Source organism: Calonectris borealis, chromosome 5, assembly GCF_964195595.1.
Source record: "Calonectris borealis chromosome 5, bCalBor7.hap1.2, whole genome shotgun sequence".
NCBI lineage: Eukaryota > Metazoa > Chordata > Aves > Procellariiformes > Procellariidae > Calonectris > Calonectris borealis.
Window position 1 is genome coordinate 18,365,987 of NC_134316.1, and position 12,118 is coordinate 18,378,104.

General features: G+C 49.5%; 2 protein-coding genes across 2 annotated transcripts in view; one reads left to right on the forward strand and one right to left on the reverse strand.

Moving 5' to 3' along the window:
- NDUFB1 (NADH:ubiquinone oxidoreductase subunit B1) overlaps window positions 1-12,118 on the forward strand; it is a 449,978-nt gene that overhangs the window by 176,931 nt on the left and 260,929 nt on the right. The window lies entirely within an intron of this gene.
- Window positions 6,684-12,118, reverse strand: part of RIN3 (Ras and Rab interactor 3) — a 69,948-nt gene continuing 64,513 nt past the window's right edge. The window contains exons 9-10 of the mRNA XM_075151205.1: window positions 9,816-9,979; window positions 6,684-7,848 (exon numbers count right to left, since the gene is read on the reverse strand). Of these exons, the coding sequence (XP_075007306.1) occupies window positions 7,540-7,848; window positions 9,816-9,979 (473 nt within the window). The 3' untranslated portion in view covers window positions 6,684-7,539. The remainder of the gene's footprint in view (window positions 7,849-9,815; window positions 9,980-12,118) is intronic.

The following is a 12,118-nucleotide window of genomic DNA, read 5'->3' on the forward strand; positions in this document are numbered from 1 at the left end:
AAAAAACAAACCTCAAAACACCAATGCAAAAGCAACAACAGCAAAAAATATTAAAAGCCCAAAATCACATTTGAAGGCACCACTCCTTAAAGATGACTCAGTAAATGACAAGCAGGGGGAAAATTAGAGGTTATGAGGTGATTCAAAATAGTTTCAAGTTGTCCATACCTTTTTACACATGGTGACAGGATACAGAAATATTTCAGGGTTCTTTCCAAAGTGTGTTAAGATGTAAAAAATTACCTCATCTCCACAGCAAAAGAACAAACTTTGGCAAAAAATAAACCAGCCTTTCCAGGATGGAGAGAGTTCTAGGTAACTCCACTCAGAGGAGAAGAGTTATAGGGGGTATAACTGAAACTACTTTTATATAAAGAAGAGCCAGATAAAGCCAGAAGCATTAGCACTTTCAGCTGCGTGCTGAGTGAGAGAGAGAAATCCCAGAGGACAGCTAGTGTGAAGATGAATGGGAAAAGGTAAAAGTATGTGGAACTAGGCTTTACTGAATTAAGAAGTGAAAGTTTGCACCTTGGGGCTTCTGAAAGTTCAGATATGTGCTGCTTTTGAGTTGCTTCTTGTTTCTTTTCAGCTGTAAAGCTGTTTTTTTTTAGCAGAAATCTAAATATAAGGCAGTGATGAAATTCTTGAGTGCCTGAATGTGTTGCAGGTGTTTCCCTGATGGCAGGAGGCAGGGTTGGCCACACCGGACAGCTTTTAGGCAGTCTGGCTGCTACCACGAAAGAGTGTACCAAGAGCCCCCAGTCACTTTGAAAGAACAGGAAAAATGACTTCTTCAAAGCCCTGTTTGAATATATACATTAAATCTGCTAAGTTTTACACGCCTCTGCTTTTAGAGTTGTTCTCTGCCCTAGAAATCCAGCCTGCTTCTCAAGCACTTAGCATCATTAGTTCATAGTTTTAACAATTTTTTTGGCCCTTTAGAAATACCCATTTTCTTCTGAAGCATTCAGAAGAGGCTTTGGGGCTTTTGGATTTTCGTATCTAGAATGCAGAGGGGGAAAAAACCGCCCTCCAGACTCTTCACAGATAGCATCACTTTACAGCCATACTAAGTAGGCCTCAAAAAGTAATCATCAGATGAAGAATCAGCTGCTAGCACTCATTTTTGTTTTCACACATTACTAACACCCAGGTGGCACTTGCACCTCGCTGCCATAATGTGCCCTGGCCCTCCTGCAGCCCCTTGTAGCTCTGAGGATGCAAAGCTGAAATGTGAAAGAGTGGCATTTTGTTCTGTCCGTTTTCCTTCTGCAAGAGTGATTTCCGGAGCTTCACCATCCTAAATGCTCCCAATGGTGTTCTTACCCCTTCCCTCATGGATGTGCTGAAATAAAGAAAGGCAATCTGCTGAAGATGTCACTGCACCACAATATGCCTGAGGTGCAGCAGGTTCTTATCCATGCCCTCCAAAAAGCATTAATGTGCTATGGAATTTCCAGTTTGTATCCAGAGACCCATTTCCTTTGCAGTCACTCAGGGAACAGCCCTGCAGAAGAAAAAACCAACCACCTTCACCTGCACTGATCAATACATTTGTTTTAAGGCCTCCCATTAGCATCACCCAGGCTCAGTGCCTGCATGGCAGGCTGCTTATTTTGGGATGGTAAATAGAACCTGATGAGAAAATCATTTCAGGATTGTGCAAGGTCAGTCTTAGGCCAGAGTATCTTGCAGGGTATTGGGCAAGTGCAGACCCCCTCACTCTTCCTGCAGGCACGCAGCTGCTCAGGCTGCCATTCTTAGAATGCCGGGGTGCAGGCATCAATTCTGCAAAATATGGAAAACTGTCAGGTTCCCAGCAGATTATCATCACCAGGCAGAACAGGGCAAAGTTGAGGCTGTGTTATTTACAAAAACTTTTCCTGAGCAGAGCAGTTGTGTATATCCGTAACCCCTGGGAAGAGTGCCATTCGCACCAGGCAGGGCTTCCTGTCCTCCTCCTCCTCATTGCTAGAGGCAGAGTGCAAGGCCCTTTTCCCAGCCGTTCCGTGCCAAATCTGCCGTGTGTTTCCACCCAACATCCTGCTGCACGCAGCAGCTCACCGCCTTTCCTTTGAGAGGACCTGGAGGGCAGGGGGCATAATCAGCCTCCATAGTACACTGTATGCTGACTGTTTCTATATAATGCAAACTTACATGGACACAGTTTTGTTCAGAGCGCGTGTAACCACCCTCCCTTCTCGACGAGCAATAAAGCAGAAAGCAGTTCACCTGGAGTTGGAGATAATACACTTTTTTAGAGACTCCAGTAAGTAGTAGTATTTTGGCTCTGTCCAAACCAAGTTGCATCTTCTCCCACCAGGACGGCTTAAGGTAAGTGCTGAGCAGCCATGCCCGTCTTGGGGCGGGAGGCTGAAGGCCTCTTGTTCCTGTGCTCAGCCTCTGCCCTGTGAGACCAGGGATGGAGGAGCAGCAGAGGGAAAGGACACTTAAGCTGAAGTCCTGACTAAGCAGCATTTTGTGCCAAGAGCTCAGGCAATTCTGAATCAGAGGCCGCTTCCTTCCTAGGGACACAATACCCCAAAAGAGGCAGGAGACAACAGAAATATTACAAGCCTGTAATCCCATGTACCGCAGGCAGAGCTGGCCCCAGTACCCCACAGTAGTAACACCCATCCAAGGAGGGACTCTGGTGGGACAGGCAGGGTCTTCGCACCACCTGGAGAGGAGGAAACTGTTTTTCACAGTGCAAGGGGTTGACCAGGGCCCCAGCGAGGCTGTGTGATCTCCAGCCCCGGAGACCGGCAGCACTGAAAGGATGAGGCCCTGCGCAACCTTGGGAGGCAGCCCCGCTTGAGCAGGGGTTGGACTGGCGACCTCCAGGGTTCCCTGCCAGCCTGAATCACTCCACAAGCCTGTGGAAAAAAGCCAGTCTGGTGCCGGGTTTCAAAAGTCCAGTTGGTGACTGATGCATGATGAGGCCCAAAAGCTCTTGAATTCAGCAGGAAAACTGCCTTTGATTTCAATGGCTTTTATTTTAGGTTAAACATGACCTGCCGATGTAATTTTTTCAGTGAATTACTGACAGATTATATCACATTATATCAATTTGCCACTGCAGAGTGGCATTAAATCAGCTCTGCACACAGTGGCCACACGAGCTTTTTGGTTTTGGTTTGCAGAAGTTGCTGGGTTCAGCAGGTCTGCCTCTTCCTCTCTCTCTTACTGGGACCCTTTCCTTGTGAGTAAATGAGCGATCGTTGCACAAGGTTTCTCTGCAAATGAGTGCTTGGCTGGATTGCACAACCCTACTTGGTCAAAGTCTCCTGAAACACTCCTGTCTGCTGATGGCTCATGTGAGGGCCAGAGCATGAGTCACCGCGTGACCATCTTGACTAACCAGAAGAGGCCACAGATCACCCGACTGGACTGCTTCCTCCTCGCCTGGGCTGCAGCATGAGGAAACCCCATGGCAAAGCAAATGAATAAAATCCCACGGAGCATTTAAAAATGCCCATTTCATTCCCATATTTGACATCTTTTTTCTCACCACCCAAAATGTCAGATACCAGCCCAAAGCAGCGCAGGACTCTGGGCACCAGGGTCCAGAGGGAGGGACATGCTGAACGGCTCCAGCAGACTCCACGCTGGGGACTCAGAGCTTTGCCAGGGTCATCAAAACAACAGCACGTTTGTTCCAGACAGGCTGTTTCTGCATGACCCTGGCGCAGGCAGAGCCTGAGTCCCACCGCTGAGCTGTGAGCTTGGAGAGGTGGCAGCTGTCTCTGTCCTGGGTCCTCCAGGGTCCCGTCATTCGGGTCATCTCCCAGCTTGCCTTCCCTGACAAGGGACAGCTGTGGTCGGGCCCTGGAGGTCACCCCTGTACCCGAGAGATGTATGTTTAGCAAAGTTGTTACTGGTGGTTTATGTAATGTGACCAAACAGGCCAGGTGCCCCACGGCCTCTGAGCAAGCCCCGCTCTGCACCGAGCCCCAGCACAGGGCTTTCCTGCCAGGCAGCTCGCCGCCAGGCACAGTAACTCGCATAATCTCTGAGTTCGGGAGAGCCTTGGCAACCTTTGCAAATCAAATTAGAGCTTTGCAGTTGCTATGCCAGAGGAAAATGTTGCAAGTGCAATTTGAGAGCCTTTGTAAAAGCCCACAGAAATTCAGCTGGCACTCCTTGCATTTTGAAAACTGGGATCTGCAGGTCTGATTTTGGGACTAGGCTTTGGTAAGTTTTAGTCTGAGCCCGTTTGGATTGCAGTGATTTAGCACTGTCGCGGTTTCCATGGACTCCACTGACCAGCCGTATAATCCGTGGCTCCCCCTTCCCCCGAGGTCCAGCTGCTGATTCAGACGTCCCAGGACATTGCGAGGTGCCGGAGCGCTTCGCTTCATCGATCTGTTGCTTGACCCTGGCCTGTGCAAAGTCCGGTTGTTCTCCGGCAGAAGATCAGGAAATATCCAGCAGAAGATCAGTCCTAACTTCCTTCCTTGCATGTTTCTACTTTAGCTTCATCCCCATCAGATTAATTTAGGGTCAGTAACTGTGAATGTTACAGTATAAAGATAACCTGATCAGGCCAAGGACTTTGGCAGACATATACATCTTTGCTCCTGGGGCTTAAAATAACTTGCAGCAGCCACAGCAAAACTAAGCCGCTGGTCAGACCCCCCCCATCTCTGGGTCTGGTGCTGGGGACCCCCAGTCCCACCGTACGTGGGCCCCGTGCAGTGTGGTGCCTGTGCACAGATGGCGGGAGGCGAGGTGGGTGCACGGCTTGGAGTCCTACCGAGGGGCGTGAGGAGGCTGGTGGGAGGTGGGCCAGAGAGCTGGTCTGGGCCCGTGGTTTGGGTGGGGAAGGGAGGCGAGAGCCGGGGGGGGTGTCTCCTTTGGGAGAGTGGGTGCAAAACAGAGGAAGGTTTGAGAAAAAAGGAAGGTTCATACGTGGTGCTGCCCAGAGGTTGGACCCCCTGCTGCCTCAGCCCCAGGGGTGACAGTCGAGATCGTCCTCAGTATGGCCAACACGGAGCAGGTCATATGGAGATCAGTGATGATACCTATGGTGGAAACAGGACAACCAGCCTCCCTGTGCTGCATGTCAGGGATTTACTGGTGGTGCTCCCACCAGAGGGGGAAACTGCCATGAGCTCGCCTAACACACAGGGGTGGCGGTGGGCCGAGGAGCCGGGCAGGCTGAGGCCTCACACCCTGTACCCAGCCCCTGGGGGGGGCCTGCTGCCGAGCCATCGGCACACGACGCCCAGGGCAGCGCGGCAGAAGGGCAAGAGCTGAGGTCCTTGCTGCAGCCTGCAGGACGGGCGCGGGGAAGCTGCTGTTGGGGCAGAGACACCAGCAGCTCCCGGGGCCATGGGGGCTCCCTGGGGGCCTGTCCCACTGCCACAGCCAGGAGCGGGACAACGGGGAGCACCAGGGGCAGCCCCAGTCCTGGGCACCTCCCTGGGGATGGGGACAGGCTGAGGCCAGGCTGGGACATAGCTGTGGGGACCTGGAGACCAGCCCTGCTGCAGCATTACTGGGGCAGGGGCTGACAGCCCTGGGAGGCTGAAATGGGGTCCTGGGCCACGGGCCAGGTGGAGTAGCCCTGGGGAGGCACTGGAAGCAGCAACGCTTGTGAGTGCCCTCAGGGCCCTGAGAGCAGCATCTCCTCCGTCAGATCGGTACTGGAAACCTGTATCTCAGGTTTGGTCATGGCGTCCCGAGCGCCACCCTGAGAGCAGCACAGGCCCCCAGCTGGAGCACGCTGCCCCGCAGGAGGCTAATGGCAGTGCGAGGGAGGGGTTTAGCTCTGGCATCCCGCAGGTGGGCTGCCCAGAGGCACGGCGGTGGTGCACATGAGCAGAAATAACCACATGTTTGGAGTCAGCTCAGTGCCGGTGTCATACACTACAAGCTCTGCACATGATGGCCTCAAAACCAAGATTGCTGTTATTCACTGTTCCTCATTCTTGGTTGTTGTCCCTTCCTGACAGGGCACGCACGCAGCCCAAGCCGGCAGATGCACAGCACTGGTTTGCTACCTGCATGCAGATTTGGCCAGTGCACGCTACAGCTGGGGCACATAGACACAGACATTTCAAGCCCCAGAGACTGAGAGAGTGACCAGCTGCATGCGATACCATTTTACCTTCGGAGTTTCAGGAGTAAGGCAGGGACCTTGGGCAACTTGGCCAAACATGTCCCAATTCTTTTTTTAATGTTAATGGGAGGAAACAATAGCAGCTTTGAGCAAAACCCATAGTAAAACACCCTTTCTTTCTAATCAGAGCTTTGCTAGGCCTGATCCCAAGTTTGTGTGGCTGCAGTGGAGGTTACTTGCCTCCTGCATGCAGACAACCCAGTATCTTGTGTTCGCAGTGGGGATCTTGCCTGAATGAAGGCACCCAGAAGACATGAGTCTGTCTTGCAATTAAGGCTCCCGCTTCCATTATCCAATCCTGAAAAATTGTTTTCAAATTTCATGAAATGCATTTTTGCATTGGTTCAATTTATTTTGTGGGAATTTAGGTTTGCAGGGAAATTTAAGTCTGCAATGACTGAATGACTGAAAGCACAGGTAGAAAGGAGAATTAGCAAGTTCTATCTGCAACAGCCTGAATTTATTAAAGTAATAACCTGGTGGGACTTATAGATGTAAAAACACTAGAGAAAATAACATCCGGGTAAAAGGGGATAGGTATTTAATTCTAGCTCTTTTTGACTTTCAAATTTTAATCTGGTTTGCTACATTGGGCAAATTATTAAGTTCTTTACAAATGCTTATTTTAAAATAATTGCACCATATCACACATGGAAATAAATATACAATTAACCAGACAGTATCATACAACCAATGTGATTAAAACTGATGGTGAAGATTTTCAATCTTTAAGAAAAATACATCGATGAAAATGCCTATGCTACCTGATTTCAGTGACAAATAGATGGCAGAAAATGTATTCTTAGTGAAGGTACAGGATCATCTTGCATGGTCTGTAAACACATTGATTTCAAAGGCAATGGCATGTTGTAGACAGCAAGACAGAGATGGAGTTCTGCTACAGGTGGCAACCCTATGCCACTGAATACATCACACAAGACTCAGTTTATTCAAACTGGGTAAACAGATACTGTAATGCGTAAATGCAGTCTTACCTCCAGATAGCATTGAGGTGTGTGCAGACCTTTCACAGGCCTTGTGCACAGAGGTGATTCACACCTGCCATCATTTATTATGGAGTAAATGTTCATTTTTCTGCAGGATCTCTGGATTTTCTCCACTGTCCATTTACATTCTGCGACATCAGCTGGTTGCCAGCAGGAGGTTCTGAGGTTTGATACTTCAAGTTTTCCAAAGGATGAATGTTCTCCTGAATGCTCCTTTTATTTCTGCAAATGAACTCTGCGGAGAAATGCCCTGTATTCAGACAGCATCTACAATTAGCACATCTGCCCTGCATTGAAGGCCATGCTCCAGAGACCTTCTGAGGTCTGCAGATACCAGAGGATCTCATGAGATAAACTATCCAGCCCTTCCAGGATGACAGTAAACACAGCAAAAGAGCAGCATGGCCCTTAGGGAAAGTCTGACTCTTTGACAATTGGAACTGGTGGGTATTTATGGTCTATTGGTTTATAAATAAAATGGAAATCTTTCTTGGTTTCGCTCTTCAGCAGGGATGCTTTAATATGGTGAGGAAGGGCATCTTTGTCCAGCTGCAGCCACTGGTCATCAACATAAACAAAGAGTCCATAGTCCTTGGGATGGGAGACTTCAAACTTTTCGGCACACTGCTGGCTCAGCTGCTCAGCCGTGGTGTCGTTCCGGGAAGCAAGTGTCCTTGACTGAGCACCGATTTCCAGAAAGAAGACAGAGATGAAATCCTGAAGAGAAACATGAGGATAGATCTTGCAGTTAACACAGTGACTTGGGACCGACAGAGGCAGAATTCAGCCCAAAGCTCTAGCTGCCGAGAGCTCCTAAAAGCTCCCAAATATCCTCCAGTCATCCTCCAATGCCCCAGTTATTCTCTCCTTTCTCCCCTCTGACGAACAAGCTCTGAATCAGCAAATACTTAAACTAACAAACACTTAACCAAATAATTAGCCCTGTAAAGACACATAAATGAAAGCTTTTTTCTGGTTTTGGTGAATATCATTAATAAGCAGTCTGCAACAGTTCTTTCTCCCACCTTTCTACAGCTCCTGAAGAAATAGGATGCAGAGAAGTAACAGACCAGAATAACAAGCCAAAAGCCTCAGAGATCTGGCCCGAAAACTCCGTCTCACAGAAACAGGAAAGGGTTGGCAGTGGGGTGACCCTTGTAACTCCACCATCACCCAAAGAGCACCTTGAGAGTGTGTCCTCCAAACTTCCTTCCATCAGTACGGAAACAGAAGAAGTAGTTATGCTGAGGAGGCTGATTTACTTGTATCCTGTTTCAGGTAGTAACCACTGTTGGGACGACTTTCCTCTTGCCAAACTCATGAGGAACAGAATCTAGAGAGCTTTTGGTCACAGTGGAACCTGCGTGTTTAGTTTGTATCTGTGAAGTTCAAAAAAATTCCCAGCCATTTTGGTCAGAAAATACTCAGGTTCCCCAGCAGAAGTGAGATTTCCCAAATATATGGACTATGGGTTTCCAAACTGCATTTATGGATTATCACTGCAGATGATTAAGGCAGCCAGAGGGATGTGCAGGGGCCTGCTGAACACATCAGCAAGGTGTTTACCTCTGCCAGGATGGGCTTGCATGTCTCTGATATTACCCCTCATTCAAAGGAATGGAAAACAGCCCTTACGCTGCGGGAGGTGGTGGGAATCTTCTGCGGAAATGTGGCATTTGCTCGCTCAGCTATAATGCTTAGCTATAGGTACTTGCTATGAGCTACTGCCAGAGCAGCACTTGGGCCTGGATGGATATTTGGTGTATCCCATCCACCATTCACAAGTTCTGAGATCATCAGGGACTGTTTTGACTGCAATATGGGAAGCATATTCAACTCCATGCTTTCACAGGGCTCTATGGACTGTGTCTCCCCCTCAGGAGACTTTCCCCTGGCTTTCCCCTCGGCATTCACAATTTTCAGTTTTGCACTGTGAAGGCTTTACAGAACCTGAGACGTGGCCTTTGCTGCCTCCCTGTGGTGACAATTTGATCACAGGACATGGGGCTGGCTGGGCATCCCGACTGCCTGGTCCTGCACTCAGCCTCACCATGGCTGGAGGCCCAGAGCACCCACCCCTCCTGGGACCCTCTCCCAGTGGTGCATGGGGAGGTCTTCGCCGGGCCATACACAGCGTGGGCTTCAAAGTTAACCAGACGTTGTTGGGTCTTCCTTGCTGCCGGCCAGGAGAAGTCAGGCTCTGGAAGATGCTTGTCTGACTGGCCCTTGGGATGTCTCAGGTCCTCCTACAGCTTTATGCCATCTAGGAACCGCCCCTGCGTAGCCTGCTCACATCTCCTCAGCTTAGCCCATGATTTCCCCAGGCCTTAAGGGTGGTGGAGAAGAGGGGCTCCCTGCCTCCCCGCCGCAGGTCTCCAGATTCAAAAGCTCCTAGCACGCCCCCTTCGAGAATAAACAATGAAATCACTCTGCAGTCATATTTAAAATTATATTGCTATGAGGGTACTTCAAGACTTCAAAATGCATTTTGTAAGTAAATATATTTCAAATGAGGTGTGTTTTTTCAAGATTTGGAAATTTTGCACCGTATGTAACAACTCTTGGTTGTTAATAGTGATTTGGGTTAATTTTGTTTTAAAATAATTATCATATTAAAAATTAGTAAATATGGAGAGAGCATGTTCGTCTTCCAGGCTTTTCCCCTAGAAAATAATGTCAGCTACCTGCACTGACGAGCGGGAAGCCCGGGCCTTGTTTAGCGTCCTCCGTCGCTCCCAGCGGTGAATGGAGTCCTGCACCTCCATGCTCAGCTGCCGCGTGACGGTGATTTTGTCGTAGTTCTTGATGTGCTCCAGGGCCCCATAGGTGGTGGTTAAATAATAGGAGCCTGTGAAAGGAGAAGGTCTTGTATGAACATCACACCAGCACGGGCCATTCATTTCCACTTCCATCCTGCCTGCTTGTGCCTGTGCAGTGGCAGCTGTCTAACACTTGCACTGTCTGTGCCTGGCTGCAGGGAGTGCAGGGGTGTCTGATGGTAACCCAAGGGAAAGGAGACCTAACGACCAGTGTCCTCCACCCCCTTCTGCTTCACAGCAATGTCACTGCCCAGATTGCTGAGGCTGTAGATGCCCTAGGAGGAAACACAGACCAAAGTTAAACTACTACAAAAGCTGCTTTCACAAACAAACCCAAACCAACGTCTTTGACCACAGATGGTTTATCCTTTGGGGCATGGCCACCTTTTTGTTGTGTTTAACGGGGCCAGTGCAACAGGTCTGTAATCTGGGCTCCCGAGCAGTCACCATAATGCAGAGAAATAGTAGCAATCCTAGTATACTCTGTAGGAAAAGTACAAGGCCTGGATTCAGCACCTCCAACTCTTGCTACACTGCTGAACTGTTTAAAGCCTGGGTCCCCTGTGGGCTCAGCACCGCTGAAGGATGTCTCAGACCTGCAAGGACAAGTTACCCTGGACTCCCTCCATTTCTATCAACTAGACAGGGAGCCCAGATGTTTGGCTGAGAGTAATTCCTGGACTGTTCTGCATTGTGGGATAAATCTTGGTAAAGCAGAAAAACATGGGACAAAGCGGTAAAAGCCTGCAGCCAGTCCTTTTCCCTCAGAAAATCCCTGACTGCCGTAGTGTTGGCTGCAGCAGGTAATAAATAACCAACTGCAGCAGCCAGGGAAGCAGCTGGGCCATGATAAGAACAGGCTTCATCAACAGCGATGAAGATAAGCCCTGTTCAGAGGACAGAGTTGAATACGAGGAAGCTGCTGCTTTGCTTGCGGGGCTGCCCCGTGCCAGGGCACGGTCCCAGTGCCGGGTTAATTAGAAGTGCTCGTTTTCCCAACTGCCTCCCAGGCTCAGCTCTACTGACGAGCGAGAGGCTCAGGCCAGGGTCTCCTCTGAACAGAGGGAAGGAGTCAGCCTGCAGAGCTGCTTGAGCAGCAGCGCAGTGCCGCAGAGGCAGCGGGGATGGGGACGCGGCCCCTGGGCCGCCAGGCGAGAGCACGCCTGGCCCGAAGCGGGGCGAGAGGCCGGGCCTCGGCGGGGGCCGGCGTCGCCTGCGAGCCCCAGTGCCCCGGGCTCTGCGCGATCCCCTGCTGCTGCTCCCCTCGCCCCGGGTGCCAGGAAAACAGGGCGAAATAAAAATTGCCCGTCAGCTGGGCGGAGCTCCCTGTTTTTAATCAGTTTCACAATAATTGCAGTTGCCTCTAGATGGCACTTCCACATCACCCGAAGCTCGCACCCAGCCCGCCTGGGGTTTCGTAGCCCTTCCGCAGGCTCTGATGAGCTCCACAGTCATTGTGGCTGGTTGCGTACGTGGTGGCTAAGACAGCATTTTATTTAAGAGCAGTATTTTCAGAGCACCATTAAAGTTTGGTGTAGGAGAGGAGAGACCAAGACATTGCTATTTGACTTTCCATACTCAGGTGGATCCGATGAGGAATGTCCCATAGCTACGTAGGTCTGCATACACTGAAAATACTCTTTTTCTTTACTGTCTCCCACAAAGTGCTGCTGAGAACAGGCTAACAAGCCTGCAAGTGCCACGTTTCCCCTCTTAAAGATAGTTACTACCTCCCTTGTTTGTCAGTCAGTACTTCTCCTGCTCTGGCAGCATCAGGGATCCCTGTGATGGGACCTGTGACCCGGTGTATCCCTTCCCTCAGAGTTCAGGCAGGAAGATCTCCCAGTCCCCCACAACAGGAATTCATTATATATTCTTTAAGAATTAATTTTTCTTCCACTTTCCAGTATCTTAATTTCCACACAGTCATTCCCCATCATCTGTCCTTGCCTTTGCCCCAGTAGTCAACATCACTGTTGTTATAAAATCCATTCAAAGTATATTTTTAATTTGGAGGCCAGATTTAAATGATTTTGTGTATTAACCTGACGTATTTTCACAGTTTTCTCACTTCTGCTTTCCTTTTTTTCCTTTTATTTCTGTGCCTGAATCACCTTTTGCCATTTTAACTTTGAAAGGCCTAACTCAAGTTGACTTTTGCCAGTTCC